This window comes from Stegostoma tigrinum, chromosome 14, assembly GCF_030684315.1.
Source record: "Stegostoma tigrinum isolate sSteTig4 chromosome 14, sSteTig4.hap1, whole genome shotgun sequence".
Taxonomy (NCBI): domain Eukaryota; kingdom Metazoa; phylum Chordata; class Chondrichthyes; order Orectolobiformes; family Stegostomatidae; genus Stegostoma; species Stegostoma tigrinum.
The window spans coordinates 73,966,323-73,979,940 of record NC_081367.1 but is presented as its reverse complement, the minus strand read 5'-3'; the positions used below and the strand labels follow the sequence as shown (position 1 = coordinate 73,979,940).

The following is a 13,618-nucleotide window of genomic DNA, read 5'->3' as shown; positions in this document are numbered from 1 at the left end:
TGGGAGGAAGGGATGGGTGAGAGGAAGAACCGGTTAGGGAGGCAGAGACAGGTTGGACTGGTTTTGGGATGCAGTGGGTGGGGGGGAAGAGCTGGGCTGGTTGTGTGGTGCAGTGGGGGGAGGGGATGAACTGGGCTGGTTTAGGGCTGCAGTGGGGGAAGGGGAGATTTTGAAACTGGTGAAGTCCACATTGGTACCATATGGCTGCAGGGTTCCCAGGCGGAATATGAGTTGCTGTTCCTGCAACCTTCGGGTGGCATCATTGTGGCAGTGCAGGAGGCCCATGATGGACATGTCATCAAGAGAATGGGAGGGAGAGTGGAAATGGTTTGCGACTGGGAGGTGCAGTTGTTTGTTGCGAACTGAGCGGAGGTGTTCTGCAAAGCGGTCCCCAAGCCTCCGCTTGGTTCGAAACCAGTCCAACCTGTCTCTGCCTCCCTAACCGGTTCTTCCTCTCACCCATCCCTTCCTCCCACCCCAAGCCGCACCCCCAGCTACCTACTAACCTCATCCCACCTCCTTGACCTGTCCGTCTTCCCTGGACTGACCTATCCCCTCCCTACCTCCCTACCCACACCTTCTCCACCTATCTTCTTTACTCTCCATCTTCGGTCCGCCTCCCCCTCTCTCCCTATTTATTCCAGTTCCCTCCCCCCATCCCCCTCTCTGATGAAGGGTCTAGGCCCGAAACGTCAGCTTTTGTGCTCCTGAGATGCTGCTTGGCCTGCTGTGTTCATCCAGCCTCACATTTTATTATCTTGGAATCTCCAGCATCTGCAGTTCCCATTATCTCTAAAATAGATTAGATTAGATTTGATTCCCTACAGTGTGGAAACAGGCCGTTTGGCCCAACAAGTCCACACCACTCCTTGAAGCATCCCACCCAGACCCATTCCCCTGTAACCCACACACCCCTGAACACTACGGGCTATTTAGCATGGCCAATCCACCCTAACCTGCACATTTTTGGACTGTGGGAGGAAACCGGAGCTCCCGGAGGAAACCCACGCAGATATGGGGAGAATGTGCAAACTCCACACAGGCGGTCGCCCAAGGCTGGAATCAAACCCTGGCCCCGTGAGGCTGCAGTGCTAACCACTGAGCCACCGTGCTGCCCACTGCTGAGGGATAGCAGTGTACTGTATAAATTGGACGTAAAGTATCCCAAAACTGTGATTAAATAATTCTGGGACTATTCCTGCTGGAACAGAGGATATTTCAAAAGTGGTTTTAAATAGTTAGTAGTTTTGATAGGCTAAGTAGGGATATATTTTACAGAGTCAGAGAGAAATGAGAGACTCTTACTGAGTGAAGAAGGACAATTCTTTTACTGCTGAGGGTCGTTGGAGCAGGGAATATTTTTCCAGGAGAATAGCTGACACAGAAGGACTGCATCTTTTCAGGGAATTTTGGAAAATGATTTGAAGCAGTGGGAGGTACCAGCCTTTTGGGAGAGTGAGAGTGCTCTGGATTTTCACAGGGGTTCAGCACAAAGATGAAGAGTTGTGGAAGAGTTCTTTAAATTTCCTTCCTTCCTTTCCTTTATTTCCCTTTATTTCGTTGCTTTCTTTCTAACCTTACTTCATTTCTTTTTTCCTTTTCTTCCTTCCCTCCCTTTTTCCCCCCTTCCTTCATTCCCCCCCACCCAAAAGTACAAAACTCAGTGCTGCAATATTGTTACAGAGACAGTAGGAACTGCCGATGCTGGAGAACCTGAGATAACACGGTGTGAAGCTGGATGAAGGGTCCCGACCTGAAACATCAAACTTTCCTGCTCCTCTGATGCTGCTTGGCCTGCTGTGTTCATCCAGCTTCACACAGTGTTATCTCACGCAATATTGTGTTGTGGGAAGATACGCTAGGCAATGGCTGGCACGTCGGTAAGTTAGTAACTACTGAGCCAGTACTTCACTATTCATACTCCAACATGTATGATAACATATAGAGTGTGAGTGGTAAAGTCATTATGGAAGGAAGTGAAAGGCATTTGGAAATAAACGCTAACTTTTTCTTCTTCCTTTTTATGCAGCTTTGATTTTTCTGTTCTATCTGGTCTTTTACGGCTTCCTAGCTGGTCTGTTCAGTTTCACCATGTGGGTTATGCTTCAGATGCTGGATGACTATACACCCAAATATCGTGACAGAGTTTCCAGTCCAGGTAACAATTTCATATTGATATTATTCTGAATAAAATTTCTTATTCGCAATCAATAGATTGTGTTTTGTTTAACATTACATAGGCGTCTGGTTGAATTCTGAGAAAATTGCACTGATCATAAGTTAAAGTTGATTCTAAGATTTAAATACATAGTTTGAGCTAACACACCCATATGCTTCAGAAACAATGCTGTATTGCTGGTGGTGTTAGCTTTTGAAGAGATAATGAAGGTTGCACCCTGTTTGAATGCACAGGAAAGAGACACAAGAAATCTGGTGTTTTGCGTCCACAAGAAATCACTTGTATAAATTATCATGATCATTCAGGGTCCCAGCACAAGCATGAACCCAACTTTCCCGGAGTTGGTCATTTTAATACAGCATCCTGCTCTTATGCCCATGCACCTGTGCTTGACATGTTGCAGTGCACCACTGAATCACAGTGCAAACTGGAGAAACAACATCTTATGTTCAGACTAGGCACCTTACAACCGTCTAGACTTAATATTAAGTTCAGCACCTTCAAATTGTAAACTCACTGCCATTCTTTCCCTTTCCTTTTAGCTTTACTTGTCACTTTGTCATCATGTCCTCTCTCTCCTTCCCCTACCCTGGGATCTGTCTGTTATTTCCAGTCTGGCAGTTAGACACACCATTGTTCTGCCATGCTCACATTCCAATCACTTAATCTGAACAGCCATCATCCTTTCTCCTCCAGCACTCATCCACACCCCACAACTATTGTGTAAATGCTACCCCCCTCCACACTTCACATCAGCTCTGATGAAGAGTTATCTAGACTTGAAAAGTGAGCTGGCTGTCTCTCCTTAGATGCTCCCTGACCCGCTGTGATCTCCAGCATTTTTGGTTTTCAGGGTCATTCATCTCATGTGGCTGCTTGTGGGACATCTGTGTGAAAATTCGCTACCAAGTGTAGATTTTCTGCTGTTGGTATTAGTGGGGCAGCAGTTATAATTTAATGTGGAGATTAACAATTCATTCAAAACAAAACAAACAGAAGCATTGACTACAGTCAATTAATTCTCAAGCAGTTACCAATACCCTGAGAATACGATCAACAATTACAGGAAGAAAATATAGATACTCGGGCTCTGTTTAATTCTCTAACCATTTTTGACTGTGTGTTTGTGTTTTTAGATTTATATTTGCTCTTATTCCTTTAATGATGTGGCTGATGAGTCCAACATTTATTCACCATCCCTATTTGCCCTCAAGTCCATGTGGGTAGACAGTGAGGGATCAAAGATTTTATAATTTATTTCTAGTCAGATAATGTGAGGCTGGGAGGACAGCTTCTAATTGGAGCTTCCCATGCATTTTCTCCATTTGATCTTCATAGTGGAAGAGATTCTGAGTTTGGGTGTTGCAGTTGGAAGATCATGGGTGGGTTACTGCATTGTGTCTTATGGATGATACACAATACCCATTGTGCATTGGTGGCAAATGGAGTGAACATTGAAGGTGGTGGATGGGGTCTCATCACGTAGACTGTGTTGTCCTGGATAGTCTGGTTTGTTGGGTGTTGTTGGAACTGTTCTCATCCAGACAAGTGGAGGATATGCCATCACACTCCTGTTTTGTGCCTCATTAATGGTGACCAGTCAATGGGGAATCAGTTGGTGAGTTACTCAGTACAGATTTTCCAGGCTCTGACCTACTGTCGTAGCCACAACATTTATATGGCTGGATGCAAAGCAGAAATTTCTGGAGAAGCTCAGCAGGTCTGGCAGTATCAGTGGAGAGGAAGGAGAGTTGGCATTTTGGGTCAAATTACCCTTCTTCAGAACTCTGGGTCACTGGAATAAAGGGGACGTCTCATAGAAACCTGTAAAATTCCAAAACAACTAGACAAGGTAAATGCAGGAAGGATGTTCCCGATGACCAGCGAATCCAGAACTTTGGGTTACAGTCTAAGGACTAAGGGGTACACCATTTATGACTGAGATGAGGAGGAATTTCTTCACTCAGAGTGGGGATCCTGTGGAATTCAGTACCACGGAAAGTGACGGAGACCAAAACGTGGAATGTCTTCAGGAGAGAGTTAGATATAGTTCTTGGGGTTAAAAGGATCAAAGGGTATGGGGAGAAAACAGGAATAGGGGACTGAGCTAGATGACCTGCCATGGCCATGTTGAATAATGGAGCCGGCTTGAAGGGCTGAATAGCCTATTCCTGCTCCTATTTTCTGTATTTTGATAAAATTCAGCTCAAAGTGTTGAAATGATGGAGTCATGGAGAATGATACAACTCATAAGGATACCAGTTGTACCTAAGCTGGTTAATGATAATTCCTTGTTTCTGTCCCTTCATGATGAAGATCAGGAGGTCAGCTGACAGCAAGACATCAGTCTGCTTGTTGTATTTCTTGTATAATGTTCTACCATGTGTCTCATTGGATTTCTCTATGAATTAGTCTTAATGTAATTCCATATAATACTTCAGCCATTGCTTGTTTTGAAGCATTGGGTTTTTTGCCAACTTCTTTCTCTTCTTCTATATTTCCATACTCATGTGATGCTTCACAGAAGAAAAAGTCAAAGTAATAAGTTGCAGGAGATCCAGCTTCATGGTATTACAACATTAAATATGATTAAAATCCCTCTCTTTAGAAATAAATATGCAACAAAATGATGTGTTAGGGTATTTTTCTATTATCTTTCAACAGGCTTCATTTTGATTTAATTTAGAAAGTGAAAACTTTAGTGCTTTGCTGTTGATTGCTATATTTTGTGAACACTAGTTATTTTCAAAAATAATTAGATTTAGATTTAGGTTTTATTGTCACGTGTGCTCAAGTACGGGGTACAAGAGCACCATGAAAAGTGTACAATGTACTACATATGATACCGTCTTAGATACAAAGTACCTCAGTATACATTCTTAAGTTACAGAAATATAAAAACAAATAAGTTAAAAAGTTTGGCACTACAGTCGTCATGGAATAAAAGTAGTAAAATAATTTTTTAGAAAAATAAATAAGTTGACTGTTAACAATTTAGTTTGAGATTGAACTGAGCATTCAGTTGAAATGTAAATTTTAGCAAAAACCTATGACTTAGGATGAGAAGGAAAAGTTAACAAAATATTAAACCCTCACATTGCCATGGGGTGAAATTCAGGTATGGTGCCTCACATTGAAATTGAGGCCAAGTCATATCACGCTTATTTCTTGGCCAGGGTTTGGGTTTTGGGGAGTTTAGATCAAGCTCAGCAGATGGGGTGAAGGATCACTTGGCGCTTTGGACGCCTTGGCTTGTGAAGCTGGTAATGTGCCTGGAGATAAGTGTGCCAAACACAATAACTCACCAAATTGCCCAGGAAAGTTTTGATTTAAATTTTGATCAATTGATGCACAGAAGATGATAATGTCCAGATTTCAAACACTGTTGGTCTTTGGATAGCAGGATTTGGTGTACTCTGCTTTATTTACTGAACATACAACAAGTAATGACCATGCAGAGTGCTGGAACTAACTCATAATTCAAGTTTTACAGGAATTCTAATCTGTGGTTCAGATTCGAAGAAAAACATGTGATTTCAAAGCTGTTATACTTCCTTGTACTGTACTGCTTTTAAAGTTTTTTTTAAAAGATATAATTTATATGCATGCTCTGAAATTTAATGAAAGGTGTTGGCTTAGTGGTGTTAACACTGGATGGTTAATCCAGTGACCCAGGTAATGTTCTGGGGACCTGGGTTCAGATCCCACCATAGCTGAATTTGGAATTTGAATTCAATTTTAAAAATCTGGAATTAAAAATCTGTTGATGACCATGAATCCATTGTTATTGTTGCAAAAACCCCATCTGGTTCATTAATGTCCTTTACAGAGGGAAACCACCATCCTTACCTGGTCTGGCCTACACGTGTCTCCAGACCCGCAGTAATGTGGTTGACTCTTAACTTAGGGATGGGCAATAAATGCTTACACAGCCAGTGATGCCCTCATTCAATGAACAAAAATGACCTTTTTCCTTCCTCCCAAAAACAACACTTTGCATTGGTTTGCATTAAGTTTCACCTGTCTAATCTTTTAACCTCACAAAGTCCAATTCTGGAAATCTGATTTTTAAGCTTTCTAGACCTAATTCATAGACACAGAATGAAGATAACTATAGTCTCCTCAGTCAGTGACCCCTGGGATACAGACGCTATCAGGGGCTGTCAAACAGACATTGGCAATGATGCCAGCGATTGGTTTGCATTGTGGGAGTGAACTGCAGCTTCAACTTGGCTTGTTTGTGTTTTCTAATACTGGTGGTCACTAAAAGCTCATCTTTGGAATTGTTAAGATTGCCTCTCTCTATGTATAATGTTGCCCTACTGGTGTGGGGATGCTTACTGCCCCAAATTTTAATTGTATTTAATTTTAATTGTATTTAAGTTGTAAAATTGCAGTCTGGGTCGGAGGCGGGTGTGGGTTAGGGTAATTTTAATCTTCATATAGGGTTTTGCACTAATCGAATTTGCAAAGTTTGTCTTGAGGACCAGTTAATCAGATGCATTTGATACAGTTTCCTAGAACACACGGTGGAACAAAACAGGGAAAATGCTATTTTAGATAATATCTTTTGAATTATGATGGGGCTAATTAATAATCTCAGGGGAAGAATGGTATGTTGGAATTTCCCTTGGGTTTACGATGGATATACATGTATCCAAAACTAGACTGTTACAGTTAAATTAATCCAATTACATAAATATGAGGATTGAGTAGGCCAAGGTCAGTTGGTAAAGGCTTAGTCGTAGATAAAAATGGCAAATGTTAAAGTACATATTTCTCAATATTTCTAAGTAATTCTTTAGCATTTCCACCTCGGCAGCCTCTGCCTATGGGAATGCCATGATGATCAGCGCTGGTCCTTTTTATTATTCTTTCACAAGATGTAGGCAGTTCTATTTCTGATAACCCCAGGGTGTTGATGCTGGGGGATTCACTGATTGAATGTCAAGGGCCTCAGCTGTTTTCAGTCTGTGAATGACATGGATGAGGGCATAGAGAGGCCATATAGAAATATAAACAAAATAACAGACCAAGGGGTAACAAAGTGTGGAGCTGGATGAACACAGCAGGCCCAGCAGCATCTCAGGAGCACAAAAGCTGACGTTTCGGGCCAAGACCCTTCATCAGAAAAGGGGGATGGGGAGAGGGTTCTGAAATAAATAGGGAGAGAGGGAGAGGTGGACCGAAGATGGAGAGAAAAGAAGATAGGTGGAGAGGAGAGTATAGGTGGGGAGGTAGGGAGGGGATAGGTCAGTCCGGGGAGGACGGACAGGTCAAGGGGGCAGGATGAGGTTAGTAGGTAGAAAATGGAGGTGCGGCTTGAGGTGGGAGGAGGTGATAGGTGAGAGGAAGAACAGGTTAGGGAGGCGGGGACGAGCTGGGATGGTTTTGGGATGCAGTGGGGGGAGGGGAGATTTTGAAGCTTGTGAAATCCACATTGATACCATTGGGCTGCAGGGTTCCCAAGTGGAATATGCGTTTGAGGGGTGCAAGTGCATAGTTCCTTGAAAGTAGAGTCCCAGGTAGACAGGGTGATGAAGAAGGCATTTGGCACACATACCTTCATTAGTAAGTACATTGAGTATAGGTGTTGGGATATTACATTGTGGCTATATGGATCATTGGTGAGGCCACTTTTGGAATACTCCATTCATTTCTGGTCTCCCTGCTGTAGGAAAGATGTCGTTAAGCTTGGAAAGGTTCAGAAAAGATTTACAAGGATGTTGCCGAGATTGGTGGGTTTGATGAGCTAAAGGGAGAGACAGAATAGGCTGGGGCTATTTTCTCTGGAGCATCAGAGCTGAGGGGTGATCTTTTGGAGTTTATAAAATCATGAGATGCCTGGATAGGGTGAATAGCCAAGGTCTTTTTCTTAGGGTAGGGGAGTCCAAAACTCGAGGGGCATAGGTTTAATATGAGAAGGGAAAGATTTAAAAGAGATCTAAGGCGAAACTTTTTCACACAGAGGGGTGTACATCTATGGAATGAGTTGCAGGAGGAAGTGGTGGAGGCTGGTACAATTAAAACATTTAAAAAAGAATAGGAAGGGTTTCAAACAATATGAGCCAAATGCTGGCAAATGGCACTAGATCAGTTTAACATGTCTGGTCAGTGCAGATGAGTTGAGCCGAGGGTCTGTTTCTATACTGTACAGTTCTGTAACTCTACAACTCTCTAACTGTATGTGAGTGGGCAACAAGATGGTGCATAATGTGGGGATGTGTGAGGTTTTTCACTTTGGTCACAAGAAAAGTGGAATATATTTTAAAGATCCAAAAATGTATAACTGTTCATGTTCAGAGGCTAGTGTGTGCCTGCACAAAGAACATAGAAAGTTAGCATGCATGTTCAACACAGGCTTGAATTTGCTGCAGGGATATCCTGGGTCCAAGGTTGGCTGAGGCCAAGGTTAAATTTGTTTTGTAATCTTGTTTTAATCCTGGTGTATGCCCAGTACAGAGTGGGGCAAATCTCCCAAATTCCTGCTGGTAAAATGTTTCAGTGCACCAACTGCCTACACTGACCCACTAATCCCATTCCCCATCAGACTTCCCCCTCAGGCTATAGCGTCTCTTGGGTTTTTTGCCAGGATTTGGTCACCCTGATGTATGGGGTAATCAGCAAGACAGATGACACTTCTACCAGTTCACTTCTGACCCCATGTTTATGTGTGTATAATGGTTACTGTCTAAACTGGCCTTACGACTGGCAAATCAGAGTATGCAAAGTACAAATCCATTTCTCCAAACAGCCTTTAAAACTGCGACGTTGAACTGTGTGTCAATGTGTAGAATCAACTAACCTAATTTGTTAGACAATATTTCGATTTGGAGTGAGGACAGGACTTTTCAGCTGTTTGCAATGACTCATGATCACAATTAGTTTTGTTCTCACCTTGTAAGGAAATTGGGGTAGAGGTTTCGTCTATTCTTGCAGTTACAGTGTTGAGAACAGATGCTCTTGTTGATTTCACTAAGGGTACTAATATAGTAAGTGCTAAAAGAAATTGATATTTTCCGGTTTCATTTCCATTATGGGAGGTGATGGCCTTGTAGTGTTATCACAGGACTGTTAATCCAGAGACCTAGGTAACATTGTGGGGACCGAGGTTCAAATCCCGCTACGGCAGATGGTGGAATTTGAATTCAACAAAATATCTGGAATTAAGAATCTAATGATGACTGTGAATCCATTGTCCAAATTGTTGGAAAAAGACCATCTGGTTCACTAATGTCCTTGAGGGAAGGAAACTGCCATCCTTACCTGGTCTGGCCTACATGTGACTCCAGACCCATAGCAATGTGGTTGACTCTTAACTGCCCTCTGGGCAATTAGGGATGGGCAATAAATGCTGCCTGGCCTGTGACTCCCTCATCCTGTGAATGAATAAAGAAAAAAAAAAGTTCCATTAAAATTTCAATTGCTTATTGACACTTTCTGTAGATTTGTATTATGATTCCTGATTTGATATTAGATCGCAAGTGAATGATAATGGCACACTGTGGTCCTTGTCATTTCTTTTCAGGTACAGACTTGAATAAAAAGCTCTAATCTGGCAACTGGTGTGCCCTCCGGTTTGTTTCGTCACACACAGTCCTTTGGACTTTTCAACAGCTGAACATGTACAGTAATGTAAAGCGTTATGTGCAGCACAACAAGAAGTTTTGGAGATCACTGTGAGGTCGCACAATTTAGAAGTAACATTGATTGAAACTCCAGAAATGCTGGAGAAACTCAGCAGGCCTGGCAGCATTAACAGAGAGAGAGAGAATCAGAGTTAGCGTTTTTAAGTCTGATATGACTCTTCTTTAAAATCCCCTGTTTTGAAGCTTTTCCTTTGTTTTTCTCTATGGATCACACCAGTTCATGAAGGTGGATCAAGGGCAATTAGGGGTGAGTAATAAATGCTGGACTGGCCAGTGATGCCCACATTCAGTGACAGAATAAGAAAAGCTGTACTGTGTCGAGGGGTTGTTGTCAGTTTCATAGGTGCAATGATGGCAGATGCTGACAATTTGACTGTCACTACTACCCCAGAACCTCGGGCAGGGTTGTTGTATGTGGTGGAGTGGCAGTGTCCTTACCTCTGGACCAGGTAACTCAGGTGTACAGCACACATTTTATTAACCAGCACCTAAGGGACCAGGAGATTGCTGGTTGATCTAATATTCCAGATAATCAAGAGGTTTGCATCACCACAATAAACCCTTAACAAGTGAAGCTTCGAGACATCAACATCCCTCAAAAAATGTGTATAAACATCAAAGCCCCTCCTAAAATCAATGTAAAGCCACACAGTAAATATAGAAACATCACACAGGTAACATCACTGTTATACTTTATTCACAGTATAAACACTTGAACATTGCAGTATTTGAGGTATATACCTTTTGCTGGTTTGTCAACAGCGGAGGTTAAAACAAAGTCTAATGTAATAGCACCCCTGAACAGGTTCACTGGAAAATATCTCCCGCAAAGCATGCGTCAGTGAATCTTTTCTTTCAGCCAAACCTTAAGGATTTTTTTTTTGAAACACTGTGGAAACACAGAAACTCACCTAGCATTGAGAAAAATGGTATTTGGCTGGCTATTTAAAACATTTTTGATTTTTTTTTTAATATGCAATTAGACGAACTAATAGCAGTTTTCCTTCTTTATTTCATAGGCCTTATGATTAGACCAAAAGTGGGATCTTCCCTGGAAATTGTGTTTAACAAATCTGATTCTAAGTCTTATGAAAAATACGTGACTGCTCTTGATGGTTTTCTACGACGTAAGTACTGATTTATTTGAATATTTTTTAGTATTCCTCCTTTACTTAACTCATTCTTGTTTCAATGCTTCCTGTTTATTAGCTTACAATGATTTGATACAAGCACAAAAAAATATTCACTGTCGCCCTGGCGAGTACCTCATCCAACCGGACAATATATTGGAGAAAAAGGCTTGTCAGTTTAACAGGACAACGCTTGGTGAATGCTCTGGTAAAAACAATAGCAGCTTTGGCTATAATGAAGGGAAGCCATGTGTCCTTGTTAAAATGAATAGAGTAAGTATTCCTTAAGAAATATCTTGTTTGAAAATATTATGAAGTAGCTGCTTTTAAGACTAAATCTTCCAATTTTGTTTCTAGATAATTGGATTAGAGGCAGGTGGAGGAAGTAACCCTGTAGTCAATTGCACATCCAAGGTTGGTTAAAATCCGCTTTTCTGTGTTGCATTCTACTTTTGTCACATTCTTAGTTGCCAATGAATCTCTTTAGGACCTGGCTAATTACAGCAATAAACATTCTATAGAGACAAGAAGGCAAAATATGGTGGAAATCCGCGACAAACACAAAGAGCGCTGCACAAGCTCAGCAGGTCTGGCAGTCAGCCCTTCGAAAACAATATGCAGATTAGGTGGATTGGCCGTGCAAAATTGCGATGCTCTTTGGAGGGTCAGAATGGACTCAGTGGGCCAAATGGCCTGCTTCCACACTCTGGGAATGATTCTATGACTCTCTCACAACTGAAAGGGACTGGAAAACAAGTCCTTCTGTACTTCTGACAGAGTGAAGGCTCAGTGCAAAAGACAAAAGGGTTGAAAGTGGTGGAGAAAGAGAAATGTAGATGTAAGATCATGTGAACTAAGGTGTCAAAGAGAGAGAGAGTGTGTGAGTGTGTGTGTGTGTGAGAGAGAGAAAAAGAGAGTGTGTGTGTGTGTATGGGAGTGTTTGTGTGAGTGTGAGAGACAGTGTGTGCGTGTGTGGTGAGGTGAAGAGAGAATGTTCGTAAAATGGAGAACAGACATGACGCTGAAGTTATTGAATGTTGAGACCTGGATGTAGACCTGCTCTGTGTGTTGGAATGCCCTGGCCTCCAGGATGTTTGTCATCTCAATGTTAACATTTCTGTCCTGGGTTTGCTGCAGTGTTCCAAAGAATCACAATGCTAGCTCAAGGGACAACACCTCATTTTCCACTTTGTTACTTTACATTATCCTAAATCCCCGCTATACATATTGCACTCTCCCATGCGCACACACTACCACGAGCATGCGCACACATACACCACCACATGCACACACACCAACACAGCCTTATCTTGTTTGTGTAATGTTTACTTTTCTTTTAGTAGAGAAGACATATTGTTTCTGTTTCACACCTGAATTTACACGCATTTTATATCTATTTTTCTCTTTTACCACCATTAACAATGCCTTCGTCTACTGCATTGGGCCTCTGCTCCTGTCAAAAGTATAGAAAAAGAATTTTTCCAACTCCTTTCAGTTTTAAGGAGAGCTGTACTGGACTCAAAACATTAAATCTGTGACTCCACAGATGCTGCAGACCTGCTGGGTTTCTCTAGTATTTTCTGTGTTTGTGTATGGAGGAATGTATTGGTTATTTCACCTCGATAACAACCTGCTCTGCCCATATTAATTGAGATAAAACATCTTCATCTTTTATAGGGAACTTTGCGAAAGGAACTTCCAGATCTTGAAGTTCAAAATTTCACACTAGTGCATCAAAGTTGAACAAGTAACAATACCTCAGTCCAAATAATGTAGAATAAAACAAAGGACTGCGGATGCAGGAGATCTGAAACAACAAAAACAGAAATTGCTGAAGAAACTCAGCAGGTCAGGCCGCTTCTGTGGGGAGAGAAACAGAGTTAATGTTTCAAGTTCAGTGACCCTTCTTCAGAATCAAATAAAATGTAGAGGTGGAAGGTGAAGTCAAGAGGAATTTTTACTTTGGTTACTGAAAATATACTACAAGCTTGCCCAGTCTCCTATGCAGTTTGCAAAATGCTTTGCTCTTTTAATCATGCTTTCCATTATCTATTTCAAAGCTCATTCCCCAGTTTTTGACTTTCACCTTTTAATATTTATGATCGATTATTCCAATTTGCTCTGTGCCAACGTTCCGTTTCCCTTCTGACATGACCATGAGCTAAAGATGTTCTCTCTGCACTGCCCATGATTAGAGCCAGCTGCTGCATCTCTGAGTCCTGGAGTTTGCATTTTCAATATTGCATATTGGTTACATGTAGATTGATTGATTAGAATTCTGGTCTATTGCTAAAATAATTATGATTTTAAAATTCTATTGTTTGTTCTGCATAACGATTTATAAAGAAGCCTTTCATCCATATATATATAATTAAAACATTGAAATCTTAGTTACTTTTCCAATTGTACTTATGTATAATTTTGTATTTGGGTGTTTATCTAATGGAATAACGTATTTATTCAATATTTATATATAAGGATTTTCTTTTCCCTAGTCGTGAATTGTATCCTGCAGATCTGCTTTATTCTATCCTATTTGATGGTTATGTAATGTTTTATGTAGTTATCAGTCCCCGTACTCCTGGTCAAACTATTGCTCTGTAGTTGAGTCCTGGCTTCCCACTTCCTCTTTGAGCCCAAGCTTGCTCCCTAAGTGCCAG

The 13,618-nt window shown here is 41.5% G+C and overlaps 1 protein-coding gene across 2 annotated transcripts in view; it reads left to right on the top strand.

Moving 5' to 3' along the window:
• Positions 1-13,618, top strand: part of atp1b3a (ATPase Na+/K+ transporting subunit beta 3a) — a 47,894-nt gene that overhangs the window by 14,710 nt on the left and 19,566 nt on the right. For both annotated transcript variants that reach the window (XM_048542018.2, XM_048542019.1), the window contains exons 2-5: positions 2,030-2,158; positions 10,848-10,955; positions 11,038-11,231; positions 11,316-11,372. In XM_048542018.2, coding sequence (XP_048397975.1) covers positions 2,030-2,158; positions 10,848-10,955; positions 11,038-11,231; positions 11,316-11,372 — 488 coding nt within the window. The remainder of the gene's footprint in view (positions 1-2,029; positions 2,159-10,847; positions 10,956-11,037; positions 11,232-11,315; positions 11,373-13,618) is intronic.